Source organism: Podarcis filfolensis, assembly GCF_964270895.1.
Source record: "Podarcis filfolensis genome assembly, chromosome: 2".
Classification (NCBI taxonomy): Eukaryota; Metazoa; Chordata; class Lepidosauria; order Squamata; family Lacertidae; genus Podarcis; species Podarcis filfolensis.
Genome location: NC_139605.1, coordinates 43,388,961 through 43,407,763, shown reverse-complemented (window position 1 = coordinate 43,407,763; position 18,803 = coordinate 43,388,961). Strand labels below are relative to the sequence as shown.

General features: G+C 41.5%; 1 protein-coding gene across 2 annotated transcripts in view; it reads left to right on the top strand.

Moving 5' to 3' along the window:
* The window catches only part of CACNA2D3 (calcium voltage-gated channel auxiliary subunit alpha2delta 3), a 488,574-nt gene that overhangs the window by 423,454 nt on the left and 46,317 nt on the right, over positions 1-18,803 (top strand). For both annotated transcript variants that reach the window (XM_083602945.1, XM_083602944.1), the window contains 4 exons: positions 9,752-9,813; positions 11,606-11,650; positions 14,482-14,544; positions 17,774-17,844. In XM_083602945.1, the coding sequence (XP_083459071.1) occupies positions 9,752-9,813; positions 11,606-11,650; positions 14,482-14,544; positions 17,774-17,844 (241 nt within the window). The remainder of the gene's footprint in view (positions 1-9,751; positions 9,814-11,605; positions 11,651-14,481; positions 14,545-17,773; positions 17,845-18,803) is intronic.

Sequence of the window (18,803 nt, the reverse complement as noted above, 5' to 3'; positions counted from 1 at the left end):
AACACTGAACTAAACTCTCCATGTCTGGCTTACTTACATCGCCAAATTGAGACCCTCTACATAGGAGGTAAGTATCAGCAAGCTTGAGGAGACCCCAACATTTGCATAAGTACAGAAAGGTTGGGTAAGAACCTAAGGGCCAAAGAGAAGCAAAGTAACCCATTGTGGTCTGAGCATTCCCATGGCCGCAAAATGTTGGCTGACAATTGAAGGTGGGTAGGCTCCAATACTTTGGCCACCTCATGAGAAGAGAAGACTCCCTGGAAAAGACCCTGATGTTGGGAAAGATGGAGGGCACAAGGAGAAGGGGATGACAGAGGACGAGATGGTTGGATAGTGTTCTCGAAGCTACCAGCATGAGTTTGACCAAAACTGTGGGAGGCAGTGGAAGACAGGAGTGCCTGGCGTGCTCTGGTCCATGGGGTCACGAAGAGTCGGACACGACTAAACGACTAAACAACAACAACAACAAGAAACCAGAGGGAGAGAGTCCCACTTGTTCAAGGTCACACTCCCTATGCTCTCTATACCCTTTAATGGTGAATGCTACCTAGTGGTCCTCTTTAGTGATCAGTAGCTGTCGTAGCCATGTAGTGTATGTGAGTATAATAGCCAGGCAGAAACAGGAATATCTGTGTTACTGCTCTCTATGACATTTCCCAAATGGTGCACAGAGGGGGCAAACACTTTCCATATGATGCTATCAAGCATGAACGACATGGGATACCTCTGCTTGCTGCTGCTGTTCTTCATTTCAATGGCAGGTATGTTTTACAAGGCAATATACAGCAGGCTGCTGTTCCTGTGTCTCCATTCCTCTTCCTCCAGCATTTTTTTTTTTAACCTTCTGTTTCAACTGATGTAGCAGACAGCGCAGAGAGTTTTATATCTGCCACAACATCCTAGAGAGCTTTTGGCATATTTCTTAACTACAAGCAGATTTTTTTAGCCTGTGCCCACCATGTTTTAAAAATTCTTTTCCACCCACAGAAAACTTATATATATGTATATAAATATATGAAGGCGGAGAGGAAAGCAAGGTATATGGGTGAACTTCTCATTCTTCACCACATGTACCACAATTGTGCTGTTGTCAGAAATAATAAATCCTTGGAACACTCAATTGAGGATGAATTATACTGATTTCGCTGTCGAACACTTCCAAAGCAGGCCACTATGGGGTTTGTTTTATAAAGAAAATCTATTGCAAAGCACACGTTTACGAAAACAGCAAGAATGCTGTGGAATCTGCTTTCGTTTAAGCCCGGGGATGGTGTATAGTGTTTCACCAGTGGAAATGCCTAGATATATTTTAGTAATTTGGCAGGTAAAATCATCAGGCACTCTCAGCCTCTTCTGCTATCAGGGAAGCTCAGTTGAATTCAGTCACATTTGGGAAAAGAATGAATGGGTGCTGCATCAAAAAGTATATTCAAAAGGGAGAGTCAATGGACACGAACATAAAGGCTACTCTAACGCCCCTAATAAGTGCAACTGTCTGTATTGCACCCATGGTGACAGAGAAGTTGAGCAATTCTGGAACATGTTCTTTCTAATAACTGAACCAAGGGATGCTAAGATGTGAGTAGTGAAAAATCTAGATATTTTAGGAAGAATGCTCTCCCTAGGGCAGAGGTTTTCAACCTTTTTGAGTCCACAGCTCCAACTACATTCTTTCTGAGGCTTCCCTTTGGGGAAACATGCTCCAAGCTTCAGGACCGTTATGTCACCCCTTGCCTGCAGAGTTGGCAGTCCCTCACCCCTTTTCAAACACCCTCCCTTGTGATGTGTTCCCTCAGCCGCCTCTTCCCTCTCCTTGGGAGTCCTCCAGGCAGCAGCTGCCACCTCCCCTGGTCTCTGAGAGGTGTCTGCTCACACCACCCCATTGAATAATTATTTACAGTGGTTGCCATATGTTCCAAGTGTCCCGATTTTGTAGGAACAGTGCTGGAATTATGAAAGCCGTCTGATTTGACCCTAGAGTGTCCCTATTCCCCCTGCCAGTACTGCTACCGCTTGTCCTGAGCAGTGGTAGCAGCTGTGAGGAAGCATCCCATCGTCTCTCCAAGACATCTCTATGGTCTCCGCTGCTGGCCTCCTCCCTTGGGCAGCTTGCAGTGGCTGCTGGTGAGTGGGTGAGGAGGAGGAGACCCAGCCCTGTGTGATGTGCTGACTCTGAGGGGCAGGCAGAAGGCAGGGCCATCCTGGGTGGTAAGAAAGGGGGAGTGGAGCACAAGGAGTCTTGGTTGTTTTTTTTAAAAAAATGCTTTGTGTGTCTACATCTAATCTTGCCCCTTTCTAAAATTTGTTTATTGGTGTGTGTTTTTCTTTTTGTAAATGTGATGGGTTTCTCAGTGTAACAACTGATGAATCATAAAATGTAATCTACTGTATGTCAGTTCCTAGGCTTCTTTCATGCTCTAGCACAGGCACAGGCAAACTCGGCCCTCCAGATATTTTTAAGACTACAATTCCCATCATCCCTGACCACTGGTTCTGTTAGCTAGGGATGATGGGAGTTGTAGTCCCAAAACATCTGGAGGGCCGAGTTTGCCTATGCCTGCTCTAGCATCACACCAAAAGGGTATAGGGAAAACATTGCTTCTTCACCATTATGGACTTAAGTTGGTTGTTTGCAATTTTGGCAAGTTACAAAGAGTATTGTGTATTAGTTGTGACCTATTTCAGCCCAGCTAACGTGTTCCATATCTTCACTGCACTTGCATTATTATTATTATTTATTTATTATTATTATTATTTATTATTTATATACCGCCCTATGCCCACAGGTCTCAGGGTGGTTCACAGAATAAAATCAGAATATAAAACCACAGAATACATAATCAAAATAAAAACAACAACCCAATAACCCCCAACACGTTTTAAAAGGGCATAGGATGTAAATCATGTCACAGATTATAGATTTCAGTGGATTAGAGAATCAGTGGATCAGTTCTGAGGATCATGTCTTCTGCTTCCCCATTTTACCATATACCAATGAAATGATAAATTATTTTAAACCAAGAGGCTATCAGTATGTAGTGTGTGTGTGTGTGTGTGTGTGTGTGTGTAATTTTCATTTATTCATACATTACAATTTTGCAAAGTTTTACAATTTTCAGTTTCAACCCCCCTTCTCCCTCTTTCTGCAGTTCCTTACATTTATTTTTGTCCTTTCCTGCATACTCCAAATTGTCTTAACTTATTCTTTTATTCATCTGTTCTGATATATATCTCATATATATTTTTTAAACTGCAGGTTTTTACAATGATCCTGCCAGTATGTAGTTATTATAAGTGCACCATTGAAAATTGATTTCAATAGAATCTTACCAGGCACACCTACAATTATCTTTCTGAGAAGCTATATAAACACAACTGCTCTGTCCTTTAAAAAGAAAGATATGCACAACCCTGTCCTGCTTTGAGAGGCTACAGGATGAAGGTAGATTAGAAAAAGGGAAATCTCAGCATTGCAGTTTACGTTAAAATCTTGCTGGGATTGATTTAATGACTTCATGTTTCAACATGGCTTAGAACTAAAGATCAGGGTACTTCAGGATAGATGGCTCTTAGCCAACCCAGTAAGTACCTTATGTTTATATTGAACATTGAGTATCACTGAACAATTTAGTGTGGTGCTATCTTCTGCACAGATTAGAAACTGCTGCATTTTTAAAAACAAATATTAAATGAATGAATGACTAGCAGTAGATAATGACAACAAACGAGTAAGCTGCTTTAAAGGAATTTACTCTTAACAGCTAATCTCTATAAATGCCAGCATCCTTATTATAAAAATACAGGAACATGCATTTTCATACAAACTATGTGGGATCTTTGTACATAATTGCTGGTATATGTGTAATAAATGCACATTTGTCTCCCCAGTACCTCCAAAATCTGTGCTTTTGTCATGGGACAGCTGGCATTTGCCAGCACCGAACTTCCCATATTTTTAAACAGAACATGTAACATTAGTCCTTGAAGAGACGTTTTCTCAACATGTGTTGAGCAGCAGTTTTTATGAAGTTGTTGTTGTGGTGGTGGTGGTGTATGCTGCCCATACAAATATATCTAGCATTGATTTGTGGCTCTTTTTCAGACAGATCTGCACATTAACTTTTTTCGCTTTAGAGGGTAGTGACTTTCTCAACAACCAAGTTTACTCAGATTATGCTTGTATCATAGTTCAGCTTTTAGAGTGGTAAATTACCTCAATTATTTTGGACTGAATTTCATAGTTACCATTTTTAGGAAGATAAGCACATTGTCAGATTTTTTTTTCTAGGAATCAGGACATACCTAAACTTGCTTTTTGTATCACGATGAAGTAGCTAACAATTTTGGTACCCCAGCAAATGTGTTCCATATCTCTGAATGAGTAAGTGAGTGATTCTAAAGCATCTTTATGCAGATAGGTGATACTTTTAAAAATAAAATATTGATTTAGAACATATTAATATATCTACTGGTATGAATATATACAATATATCTTTTAGGGATGTAGATGCATGAAAGGTTGTAGGTCCTGCTTCCCATCTTTCCTGTGTTCATGTAATGCAACCTTCTCCATATTTGGGTGCCCAAAAGGTAATGGACTAGAACTCTGATCATTCCCAGGTCACTGTTATTCATCATTTATTAGACCATTTTATTCCAGCAGGCTTTTGTAGTATGTGGCAAATACTGCATTTATGCTTGGTCTTGACAGCTAGTTTCGCCTCCTTCGCTGATTGTTTTATTATATTATCATCTTTCATGAAATTGCCGTTTTGAATGTTGTAAGCCACCCTGGGTGATGCTTTTGCACCAAGAGGGCAAGATATAGAGGCTTTAATGAATAAGTTTCCAACTCATGTCTCCTCTTCCTTTGCGACAAAATCCAAGACAAACCTCATTGTGAACTCCGCTGTGCATATCGCCAAAATGAAATAAGAGGTGGGGGAGGTTTTCCCTCTGCTTCACAGTGGGTTGGATGGTTTGGAAAGGATTGGAAAGGAAATGAGCCAAAATGTGACAATTTCCTCTCTCCACCCCCACCCCCACGCCGCTTTATATTAAGTCTAAACTGTTAAAATGTACTTAGAACTCTTCAGTTAATTCCCTGCAGTAATCCATTTAGCTTCCCTCAAAATGCCACATCATTCTAGGGGTATCCTAGCTGTGGTGGGGAGAATGGCAGGTTGTAGCCACTGGGGGGAGATTGCTGCTGACGAGCTACTTCTCACCACGATGGCAAGTGCCCCCACCCTACCCCACCCCACCGGGAATGGGGTGGCAGATTTCATTGGAGCCCTAGTATTTATATCATTGATGTACTATTAATTCTAGACATTGAAATCCAATCCAATTTGGGTGGAAGATGAAGAGGAAGGGAGAGATTGGCCAAAAATTGCCTCTCCCACCCGCTAGCCATTCTCCAACAGTAGCTTCTGCTGGATCAGAGCCTGTTCTGCAAATGGAAAGAGGACTCCTGGATTCAACCCTTTCTTATAGTTATTGTTGTATTTATTTAATATGTTTGTGTCCCACCTTGAGGCAATGTCAATGAGAGCTGTTAGGTGGACTCCCATCCAAGCACTGATGAGAGCTGGACGTGTTTGGATTGCATCCTGTGCCCTTAGAAACTAACAACAGAGCATCCTTTAATGCAGTAAGAAATGGTCCAAACAGGTAGTTAGGTGTCAAAGGTGTAAAAAGAAGAAAAGAAATAAATTGAGGGAAGACAGGGTGTTACCAGGAAGAGCCATAGCTCAGTGGTAGAGAACATGCTTTAAATGCAAAAGGTCCCAAGGTTCAGGCCATGATGGCTTCAGATCAGACTGGGAAAGAAACCTTGGAGGGCTGCTGCCAGTGAGTGTCAATGAACTAGACAGATCAATGGTCTGACTCAGAATAAGGCAGCTTCCTAGGTCCCCAAGCATCTGCATTTAGTCTTTAAGTTATTTCCAGATAGTCGGTGATGAACCCTGGCCCAGCAGAGCTCTAGCAGAAAGGGGATGTTTGCCTAGGATGCCAGCTCTGCATGAGGTTGCCAGCTGCTGGGCACACTCACTGGCACTGCCATAAGCTCCTTCCTTTTGTGTTGTGCCAGTGTGGCCAATGAGTCGGCTACTAGTTGCTAGGAAATGACAACACATATGTCCCAAAACACAGTGGTAGGAAACAACACAGTCCAACCCCACACTTATTATTGGTCAATAGAGATGGCTCAGCACAGTGCCATTTAATGCCCCTACCATGTTGTCAGCATCAATGAAATGTTTCCTGACTCATCCATTAAAAGCAACAGCTATATTCATGAACCTGGCTGTACAGGAAATTAACGGCATGGGAGCTGTAAGTTTGAGTCATTGCCTTTTAAAAGTGCAACTGATTTGTAGGACGCTGACAAATATTAACCAGTTTGGGGTTTAGCTATTGAACTCTGAAGCTCTGGTATATTGACGGATTGGATTGTAGAATGTGCAGAAGAAGAATGTGCTGGCTCCAGAAGGGTTGTGTGTGTGTGTGTGTGTGTGTGTGTGTGTGTGTGTAGTGGAATGGTTCTCAGAGCATTAGATGATCCAAACATTTAAAAAACAAACAAACCTATGTTTGTTTCATTGCTCTTGAGAAGCACAAGAAATATACATATATTTTCTCACACTAAATCCTGCAGCATTGCTTTGTTTTTGCCACTGAGGTTCAAAAGAAAATTAGTATTCTATTCACTAGTGCTGCTAATTCTTCTGAAAATCAGTCCAATTAAATTACTATGACCTGAAAAGCAGGAAACATTCATAATTGCCATTTATTATGCTTCATATGGCAATGACTTTTCAAAGCGTAGTGTGTTGGGGGAAATGAATTCTGGGGAGACATTCCAAAGGCACATAAAACCCTATGCAGTCTTCCTAAAAAGGTTGTAAAATACAACATATAAACAATAAAAGAGGCTTGAGTAAGAGGACAGGCTATGCTCTGTTTCTTCAAAGCAAACTCTTGGTCCAGCCACTACTCCCATCAAGTGTGTGTGGGAGCATTTTCTTCTGTTCTCTCCCATCAAAGAATCACATGGGACATTTGTTGATTTTATCATGATGCAGTTTGAGTCTATCGCCTCAGCTACACATCTGAAATATTATAGCTAAGCTGTACCTTGCAAGTTAATGCTGCAGCTGTATTATGAGCCAAAAGCTTAAGATATCAAAAAGAATGGAACACCTGGGAAAATAGTAATAAATCCAGTCCTGCCATTTTTAAACAAGAAAAAATTCCATTAAAATGGTAGGTGTTCTACCTGAATGCAGACAAGCAGGAGCAGGTCCAGTGATTCTGCCTGATCTTCTATTTCCTATTTAATCCAGTTTTTTTAAAAAAAAAATCATTAAAACACTTAAGAGTGACACCACACAAAATAGCAATTTCTTGCTTTTCCTCATTACTTTGAAATGAGAATAATTTAAGCTTTGCAGAAATCAGTCCCAGGATTTGAATTGTCCTTTGGAGTCAAACATTGCACAGTACCATTCAGTAGAAAAATAATCTGCACGTGGAATGTTTTCTAGATGATCCATTGTATAATTGTTTCATCACAGATTTTAATTTCTTCCCATGCAGTATGGATGTTATAAGAAACATAAAGTCTCTTTGATTTATCTGCTATAAACTTACCACTCTTCTGCATATTGAATGTGAAGCCTGTCATCAAAATGAGATCTCAAAAGTATTACATTGTTGTAAGGGAAGTTTTCCCCATCTTATTCCAAGGCCAGTAATTCCAGTGCTATTTTTCTAGAAAAAGAGGTGCCAGCACTCACCATGAACAGCTGCCTTGTTCTCTTGCAATGGCAATGGCACCCACCTGAGAGGTGCCAGAACTGAGTTCCTGTGAGTTCCAGCTGAAAAAAAGCCCTGAGTAATTCTAAGATTGTTACCTGCTCACAATGTGGATTTCTGTAATCTTGTTAAGAAGAGCTGACCACTGCCCCATGTAGCATCACTAAATCACCCCATGTACAGTAGCATCACTAAAGCTTCTCAGGGAATAACCTTCTGAACTGACTCGACCCAGGCTGACCATTAACTCCGCCTGAGCAGGAAATGGAGGAAGAGCACTTCCTGACTCAGTGGTCTTTTTCATGGTATTCTCTCTCTTGGTATTCTGTCTCCAGTGTGTTTTGACTTGTTCTTTGGGCCTGACTCTTAGCTTGTGATCTGGTCTTGCTTTCTCATTTCCCCTTTGATCTTGTTCTTTTGGTAGGGCGTGGGAGGGGCTGCATGAGGAGAATATTCACCTTCCCCTCCCTTCTCTATGCATGGAAGGCTTTGCTGAATCAAAGAGCTTTCTGTCAGCAGAACAGACACCATTAAATAGTGTCTGTCTTTACATTGTGAAGGCCTGTGAATGTTAGCATTATAAGCTGGGTGTAGGCTGGTTGTTAAAAGATGTTTGTTTTTTGTTGTTGTTTTTTGTACCTTGATGTGGATACTACACAACCCTCCAACACATGCTTGCATTTGAGATTTAGACCCAGTTCAGACGTCACATTATCAGTCCTTGAAGCTGAAGTTTGGAGGACCAGGAACCTGCCTCCCTCTTCCTTAGCATGCAGATATCACCCGGTGTTGGTATTTCATCCACAAGGAGAGCCATTCAACGAGAGGTTCCAGCTACGTGTGGAATCCAACATCATCATGCTTTTTCATCTCTGCATTTCCAAGTGGTTGAAGGAGCATGATAACAGTTCCCCACATGGATGAAGCCAACAGATTACTTGTTCTTCACACTTTCCAGCCACCACAAGAGACATTTTCAAGCCAATTGGAAAGTAGCCGTCTCTATCTAGTTCCCATATGTTGGCACGGTATTACTCAGAAACTATTCCTGGACCCTGCCTTTAAACCTCTTGTTCCGGAAAATGAATGGTTGCAGTATTTTGTTTGCGGAAGGCAAGTTGCATTGAGGGCAATTGGCTTCTGCTGTGTCGTGTAAGGCTAGCTTTACCTTGCCCAAAGTAAATTTCTTACGTGGGGGGGGGGGGGAGATAAATAAAAATGAGGAAGACATGGAACCAAACTTGCGCAGAACCAATGTAATAAAACAATTTAGAATTTGATATCCGTATTCTATCACCAAACTAGATGCATTCTCGTGGTTGTTGTTTTTTATCATCTGTTAAAATGAATTATTCAGACTGGAAAAAACAAGGGTCAACAGCATAAGGCCAGCAGGCTCAGAAAAGGGCCCTGAATAAATAGCCTGTTGGGGAGAGGACCTCGCCAAACTGGAAAAGACTAGTGTAGGAATTTAGCTTGGAGAGGAAGCAGGTCAAGCAAGATGCACTAGTAGCTCTTTCAATGTTTTATGGTCCCCTTAGCCTTAACTATGGCACCAATAACAGCCTTTTACTTGAGAGTAAGCCCACAGTGGAGACAGCCACAAGAAATGGCTGTGTGGCTGCAAAAGCTAAGTAAATCTGCGTAGAAGTCAGTTCCACTGAAAAAAATGTTAATTCTACATAAATGCATTTAGAATTGAAAGCAGAAGTCAGTTTGTATCCTCAGGTTGGGCTTACCTTATTTGCAGAGTTGCATGTTGATTTCTATTTGTTGTCCACGTTCCTTCTGAGGTGTTAACCCTGAGAGATTTTCTTTCTTTCTTTTTACAATTGTTTCCAGTTTTAAAAAGCATTGAATTGTAAATTATTAAATGAAAGCATAAAAAGCCTACAAAACAAACCCCTGTTCTTTATTATTTCACCAGCTGTTGGTATCCAGATGAAACTTGAGTTTTTCCAGAGGAAATTTTGGACTGCTAGTAGACAGGTATGTTACAGTTGGGTATTGGATAGCTTTATCCCACGAAGAGAAGAAGAGGTAAAGATCTTGGCAGAACCTATGCTGCATTTTTTTCCCAATGAAACAATGGTTTCCAGTGAATTATGGTTAAATAGAAAATCTAAAGACTCCCTGCTAGATAAAGCCCATCAGTTTAGTCACCCCAGTCACCCCATCCATTAAAGTCCAAAGTGGTACTGCTATACCAGGACTACATGCAAAACAGAACCGGTCTATAGGCACTTTTAAGAAGGCGATTGAACAAAATGCAAGGTATATCTTCCACATCAATATTTCTGACCAACTGAAAGCCAAGAGGGAGGGGAAGGCGCAGCTACTGCCACTGCCCACCAAGGAGGGAGGAAGAGGGGTGGAAGTGGTGGAGATGCTGTGGCAGCATCACTGCCCCTCTCCTCCACTGGGCTCTGGCACGCGAGGAACCCTGGGGAGGCCGCTTCCTTGTGCAATGGCCCAATGCCACCAGCCAGCCGCAGCTCCACTCCTAGGTCAAGCGTAAGCAGCAGAGAAGGAGAGGCATCGGCAGCCTCACCACCTCTCTTCTCCACTGGGCTCCGGCATGTGAGTGCATCCCCCATGCCACTTTGCGAGGCTGGGTCAGACAGTCTGATCGCAGCCTCGCAAAGCCACGCAGGGCTGCCAGGGTGGTGTGAGTGTACCCTTCAGATTAGTCCAACCAAGACTGATTTGATGCAGTAGTGTTGGTGTGGCCACAGCGGGCTCCCTCTGCACCTTCCCCCCTCCGGTGCACGCCTGCCTGTCCTGGGCAGTGGTAGCACACGCTATGCCACTGGGACCAGGTACTGAAGTGTGGGTGGTCAGAGGTAAAAGTGGGTGGAGCAGCTGCTCTTAGGCTGCATTCCAACCATGGAAACCTTGAGGCTCTTACACGCAGAAGCATCTCTCCGTTTCCCATCCAAACAAGCAAGATGAATGGTCACAGTCCAAGGACATGACCCAGCCAGACAAAAGCACTTGAGGAGGGCACAGAGCAGGGGAGAGTCCCAACGGCCATTTAGAAATGCCTGAAGGGTGGCGTTTGGCCCTGGAGTCTGAGGTTCCCCACCTGTGGCTTATGGTCACATTCACCTTTAAGGTCTCTTCCATACCATTGCTTAAAATTGCTACCAAAGAAATCCACATTTTTCTTATTTTAATTATCCCCTTATAGTCCAAACCTGATTGCCTTATGCTTTCATCATACTTGGACAGACATTTCTCCTGACCATACTTGCAGGCACAATCTTTTTTGATTGGCTCACTCTCTTCCTCTTTGCCCACCTCTAGCCTGCCTCTCAACCCACCACCAGTCCTTTCCTGACCAAGTGAACTTGTGTGAGTGAGTCTGAGTGTGTTTGGTTTCTTTACAAACAACCCTCCCTCCCTAATACATGTGGGAGATGTGAGTTGAATCGCATCTATGGTAAAAGCGTATGTTTAATAGGTTTTAATGATGTGGTTTTTTGCTGCTCGGGTCTGATGTAATTGAATTTGTTGAATATTATGACTTTGTGTCATGATTGTGTCTCACTGTAACCTGCTCTGGGACTGGCAATGAAGAGTAGATTAGAAATCTATTAAAGTAAAATAAGTACTTGGTACAGCTCTTAGTCTGTTGTAGAACTAGATCCCAGTATCAAGTAGGAATCACATAGGTTTCATTTTACTCTCTTAATATTATTTATAAATCAAGCATCTTTGTTAAGTTCAATAGCAGAAAAATAAAACAGTATTCTCATGGGATAAATATATTCTCCTACAGTGTACATCTCTGGATGGGAGATGCTCTATCAGCTGTGATGACGAGGTAAGCAGAAGATATTTTCTTAACATTTAATACCTGCAGGGTTGCAAAGTGAACACAAGTAAAAATTGGAGACATTTTTATTTTCTTAAAGCATGTATTTACAAATGAATACGCAACACAACCTTCAACCAACCCCACCAAAGGACTAAGAGTCAATTTATCTACCAGTAATCTACAAGATCCAGTGATGAAGCTTTTCCTGGACATATGAACATACCAGTGGTGGTTGTATGCTTGAATGCTGGGGGAATGATTATGTAAAAAGCAAACATATTACTAAGAAGTATGTGGGCTTTTCTTCTCTTTGCCATTATTTTAAATGTACAGAAAGGTGGAGTTTTCCATTGTTTTGGCCTGGTATTACTTATATAAAGCAACATTTTCTTGAAACTTTTTTTCCTCCCCAAAGCTGCCCAGCAATGGGTTATACCTTTTATATTGTGCTAAGGCTCTTGGCCAGAGATAGGGATAGAAAACCTGCAGGTGTTGCTGGACTCCAACTCCCATCAGCCCCAACCAAAATGGCCAGATTATAGGATTTGGAGTCAAACAACATATTGAGGGCTACAGATTCCCCTTCCGTGCTGTTGACTAAAAGAAGAATGAGTTCATTTCAAGGTATGTGCTTAACTGCATCCTTATCTGAGATTGTGCAGTTTGGATGCCATCCAAACTTCCACCTTCCGCTGGCCGGGCTTTGTGGAGTGGTGAGGCCTACTGCTCACAGCATCTGCAGGGCAGGGGACTTTGCACCCCTAACAAATTGCCACAAATACATGCACACACCTTCTGTCATCTGCAAACACTGTGGCAAAATAGATATGTTCCAACATCTAGAGCTCCACAACATGAATTGGACCCAAAGTTTTTGAATCCTTCCATGAGTGCACATCTCCTTCCCTGAATGGAAACTCTTACAAACCATGGAGCAAAATCCTCAAGCCCATGTCACCCATCCACGTTATGCTGTTGGATATTGCAATGCATTTATCCTCTCTCACTGTCCATGATGTCATCAAAACAGGACTTTGGGACAAAGGTCTCAGGCCCCATTTAGCAGATGGTCAGGGCTGGCTTACTACATTTTGAAGGAAGTGAAGTAATGCACAAAGCCCTCCAGAGTGGCTTGTAGGTCACTCCAAATCTTCTCTTCCATCAACTGAGGAGGTCACAAGTGTGGGAATGTTCAGGGAGGCGGGAGAGGATATATTGTTTATTCATATCCTTCCTAATTCTCTCCCCGATGCTTTTTAACATCTTTATGCGCCCCCTTGCCCAGATTATCTGGAGCTTTGGGCTGGGCTGTCACCAATATGCTGATGACACTCAGCTCTATCTGCTGATGGATGGCCATACCAACTTGGCCCCGGACACACTGACCAGATGCTTGGAAGCTGTGGCTGGATGGTTTCGTGGGAGCCGATTGAAACTAAATCCTTCGAAGACAGAGGTCCTCTGGCTAGGTCGGGATGGCATGGGGATGAGGGACCAACTCCCTTCTCTTGCGGGGGCCCAATTAGTGCCATCGCCTTCCGTTAAGAGTTTGGGTGTAATCCTTGACGCCTCCCTTTCCATGGAGGCGCAGGTTACAGCAACAGCCAAGGTGACATTTTTCCACCTTCGCCGCATCAAGCAGTTGGTCCCTTACCTTTCCCGCCCCGACCTGGCCACAGTGATCCATGCGACGGTCATCTCCAGGCTTGACTACTGTAATTCGCTCTACGCAGGGCTGCCCTTGAAGCTGTCCCAGAAACTCCAGCGGGTACAGAATGCTGCAGCGAGGCTCCTCATGGGGTCTCTGCCATGGGAGCATATTCACCCAGTGCTTTTCAAGCTGCACTGGCTCCCGGTGGAGTACAGAGTCAGATTTAAGGTGCTGCTTTTGACCTTTAAAGCCCTTCACGGCCTAGGACCCTCGTACCTACGGGACCGCCTCTCCTGGTATGCCCCACGGAGAGCCTCAAGGTCCATAAATAACAACACCCTTGTGGTCCCAGGCCCTAAGGAAGTTAGATTGGCCTCAACCAGAGCCAGGGCCTTTTCAACTCTGGCTCTGGCCTGGTGGAACGCCCTGCCTCATGAGACCAGGGCCCTGCAGGATCTGATTTCTTTCCGCAGGGCCTGTAAGACAGAGTTGTTCCGCCTGGCCTTTGGCTTGGAGCCAATTTGATTCCCTCCTTCGCTCTCTTTCTTTTTTCTTTTCCTTCTCCTCCTGCGATGAGGCTACATTTTAATATTTTAATGTTCCATTATTTTAATGTTGTATTTTATTTTTGTTTTTAAGTTGTAATCATTAATCTTGTTTTATTATTGCTTGTAAGCCGCTCTGAGCCCGGCCTTGGCTGGGGAGGGCGGGGTATAAATAAAAAAATATTATTATTATTATTATTATTACTAAGTTGTGCTAGCAAGTTCCTTTACTTAGCAGAGTTTTACATTCCCCTGTTAAACGCACAGCAGATAGCTGTTGCAGGCTTGTGTAAGCCTTTCACTATTACATTCCTGGTAAGTCCCCTTATATCCCTCTTGAAAGAATGAACACACCACAATCTTGTGTAAAGTATATATTAGAGATTAATATTAACTGACTGCACCACTGTGCAGTCTCAGAGAAGTGCTGTTTGGCCTCCAGACCTGCGCAGAGTGTGCCTTTTGTGAGAGATGGAAAACATCACTATTATGTGCTTGGATGAGAAACATAAAGACAGAATCTCCACAGTGAACATTTACCAATGCATATGAATAAAGCATTTCCCCTTTATATAGCTCATCAGTGAACTTCTTTAATTCTTGAAATCAAGCATTTGATCATAACTTGTGTTATGTTACAGAATATTAACTGTTACCTCATTGATAATAATGGATTTATACTAGTTTCAGAAGATTACACACAGGTAAGTGTAAAACTCTTTTTAAAATCAGTTTCATACAAATTAGGTTTTCTGTCTGATCTGTGTTGAGGAAATAAGTAGCATAAGATTAAAAAATAAATGCAACCTCCCTGCCCAAAAGCATGTAGTCTATCTTTATGGGGGTCTGAAATAATTTCTGCCTCACAGCAGGGTGGGTCTGCTCTAAAGCTCATAAAATTTTAAATTTATAGAACTCCTTTCTGCAGACATGTCTGTCACTCTTTAGGAATTTTTACCTTGAGAGGGAGGTTTCTCTGAAAGTCTCCCCCCCCAAAAAAAAATTAGAAAGGTTTGTTCTAACATTTTGAAGATAAAACAATTCTGTATGAGCAATACAATTATGGCTGTTAATATAGAGTGTTAAAGTTTGCCCATGGCTTTGGATAGAAAATCAAGTTATTTAATGAATATACCGGAAGAATTAGGAACAAGTAGAATGTGGTTTGTTATGCATGACTTCAGAAAATACGGATTAGCAGTGGCCCAATATAGCAGCCTCTGGCAATACATATCTATGCTGAAGTAACTTCGTAGACCTAAATTAATTTGGATCAAACAGTGTATGAAAACAATGACCATAAGTCTGCAGAACATATCAAATTTTAATATTTAAATTGAAAAGCATCCACTGATAACAACTCTATGATTGCATAGTTGAATATTTTTGGAACACTTTTGAGATATTTGGGAGATATTTATTTTTCAACTTATCCACCATGAATTTGTCTAATCTCCTTTTAAAGCCACTTAAACTAGTGGCCTTCTAGGGGAACCATGAGCCCTACTTTACAAAGAGCAGTCTTCTGCTTGGTCAAAGTCCTGTTTAAAGATAAAGAACCGTAAGAAGGGAGAGCTGGAGCCTTGCCATTGCCCAACAACAGGTCCCTGGTCATAGTTTTCCCCACTGTGTGGGGATGTATTATATTTCTGTTTACATTATAGTAATCATTTCTAAATTTGTATCTATACACATAAATTAGCATGTGCAAATTTCTGCAGATCAGTGCCCTTTCTGGTTGATGTGTTTCCTCTTTTTTGACCATGGGCACCATCACAGCTCAAGTCACTGAATTCCACAAGTTGTTTTGTACTTTGTGATCAGTCTGTCCCAAAATCCTTGTCCTTAACTGTGACTTCCTTGATCAGTGCTACACTTATTTCTAGGGTTGCCATATTTTGAAGAGCAAAAAAAAGGACATATTTGCTGACTTCTGCTTTTCACTATGGATCTCTATGACAGCTCTCATTTTACATACTAATCGAAATGAGGACAGGTCCTAGAAAAAGAGGACATATGGCAACCCCACCTATTTCCCCTTTATGATACACTCCCTGGCATAGCAAAGTTAAAACAGATTGAGTTAACTACTCAAACCAGAGAGAATGTATGTGAAAGAACAGAGGAGGATTGGGCAGATATCTCCTTAGAGTTGTGCAGGACCCAGGAGGACAGCAAATTGTTGAATGGCCACAGTTACACTGTCTTGATGTGTATTTCCCCTCCTGGATATCCTAGAAATGCAATCTGAATATCTGATCATAGTTTTTTGAGGTCTGTGAGGACATTGGAAATGGTCCTAGCAACTCAGAGGCAAAGGTTATTGGGTACACAAAATATTTGAAATTACAGTAACTTTTAAGATAAACAAGGATTCTTCCATTTTTCATCCTATGGATATTGTGAAAACTCCTCATTTATGGGTAACCAGAGAAGCACTCGCATTGTGTTTTCTAGAAAATTCTTAGTATGGAATTTTCAATGGAAAGGTCAAATTAAGTTCAGTTAAGCAGAAAATTCTAGAAACATTATCCAGCTAAACCTGCATGATCTCAATACATGCTTAAATACCCACCCCCCATATAAACCAACAGAAATTAAACATGCTTGGTTGCATCATTCTACTATTGTTTCAAATTATTCAAAGCTTATTATTATGCGATGAAAGCTAACCTTTAAAGCTGAACTGCAACTGATGCATAGTTGTAGAATCAGATTTCCTTCTTTTTGTGAAATGATATAGGTTGTTGTCATTTTTGTGAAGCTGAGGAAAGTGTAGTTGTTGGGGCCTGTTTGATGCCTGACACCCTTAGCCTCTTGATATTCATTGCTCGCAGGGCCCCAGTGAACCTGATGTATTAAAGCAATAAAGTACAAATGATCTCCTTGCTCCTAGCAAGATTTACACACCCAAATACTTTCGGGTAGAGAAGGCAATGCTTGTTCTTTAAGCAGAGGAATGCTTCTGTTTTTGGCTTAGCCTGTAATTTCTTTGCCAACAAACTCCCAGGTGCATATTTGAGGCCATGTCTATCATTTGCCATGGTATCAGGGTTTCATTAAAACAAAACCCATGGAATCCACACCATCCCTTTTCTTCCCACAGAAATTTTGGGATTACTCCTTTAAGGAGTAGATAGAATGCATGCAGGAATTTCATGGGGGGTGGGGCGGTTGTATGAAGCAACGTACTCAAGGGTTTTTAACGAACAAGTTTCTGTGCTACAAAATGACACTTCAGTACATATGTATGGGGCTTTCGAAACTGTATGTCAGGAAAGAGGCCTGCCTGGGAGATAACGGGTCTCTTTGGGATTGCCCAGAAAACCTATAACCCAAACGGTTGTTTTCCTGTCCAAGATTTATCTTCATTATCCCAGGCCTCTTTAATTTAGTGAACAAGACCATAATGCAGCACTCCCCAGTATGAAGCTATTCATACAGAAACAGAATATAAACATTTATACGTCTGATAAAATGTAGTTTCAAACAGTTTAAGCAGGTCATATAGGAATTACAAAAAAATACTTTTTTATGATTTGTTTAGGAAATCCTTTCAAACCCTGTTTATATCTTTATGGAGCAGCTTTTTAATCACATGGGTTTATGCTCAGATTAGAGTATTTTCTTTACAAGCTTTAGTGTTTGAGTGTATTTTTTATTTTATTTCCAACATCAGATGTTATGCAATGAACCCCAGTCTATTGTGTAAGCTCTCACATCTGCTCAAGGGATTATTTTGTAATCCCTGTAACGTGTCCTGACAGTTAAATCCTTTTTCAATTTTTATGAAAGAGAAGTACCCCTTAAAACTTCATTACGTAGCTGTCAAAACTCCTCCAATGGTTTCATAGGAGCTGCCATGGTACATTGCAGCCAGCATAGATTGGCATTTATTTAAATCTCCGGACACGGTTATGTTTTCTCTTGCAGACTGGAAACTTCTTTGGTGAGGTTGAGGGTGCAGTGATGAACAAATTGCTCATAATGGGTTCTTTTAAAAGGTAAGAAGTCTACTCTCCACTACTTTTCGCAGTCATCAAACAAAAATGATAATACATAGGAAGACAAGTTCAAAAATTATTTTGCTTGTTTCTGTGTAATGGCTTCCTTTATTTCTATCCTGATTTTCTGTCTGAGGCGGCTTATGTGAAAATGCAATCACATTGGGCCTGGTTCTTTCCCCTGTGGGCATCACAGTGCTCTGGGTTGGTATTTCTTCCACCAACCCACCCACACCCCCGGAAGAGTTATCATTAACTGTGGCTGTTGCAATCATAGAACCCTGATGCACCACACTTGTCACTTTTTTCCATGATGAGGACTTACCATTAGTGAACACTCTTTGGATTCAGTCAGTCAACCAGCTATAAATCCGCTTAACAGTTACCTCATTTAGCCCACATTTTACCAGCTTCTCCACAAGAATATCATGGGGGACTTTGTCAAAAGTCTTACTGAAATCAAGATACACTATGCCCACAGCATTCCCCTGATCCACTCAGCTTGTAAAAAAGAAATGAGGTTCATCTGGCATGACTTGTTTTTTGAGAAATCCAGACTGGATCTTTCCACTAACGTAGTAGAAGGAATTCACACTAAGACAATCATTCCATTTTGGCCTAATGAATGGACCCCCCCCCCCAGTGCACTTTTCTGGGCTTTCCCCACCCTTGCAAATACATCTGCTGATGGAACTTATTACACTCTGTATTAGTATATCTTTGCTAATATATGCATATATATGAATATATGAACACTCTGTATTAGTATATCTTTGCTAATATATGGATTAAGCACACTTTCCAATAGTATATGAATTTTTGTACACATTGTTTGTTTTTATTTTTTAGCTTTTATTTATGAAATTTTGACAGTTTTTATACACACACCATACAATATCAATCACTGAACTCTTTTCTCAGTCCATCTCTCGATAGCATTCTGTGGAAATCTTGATTTG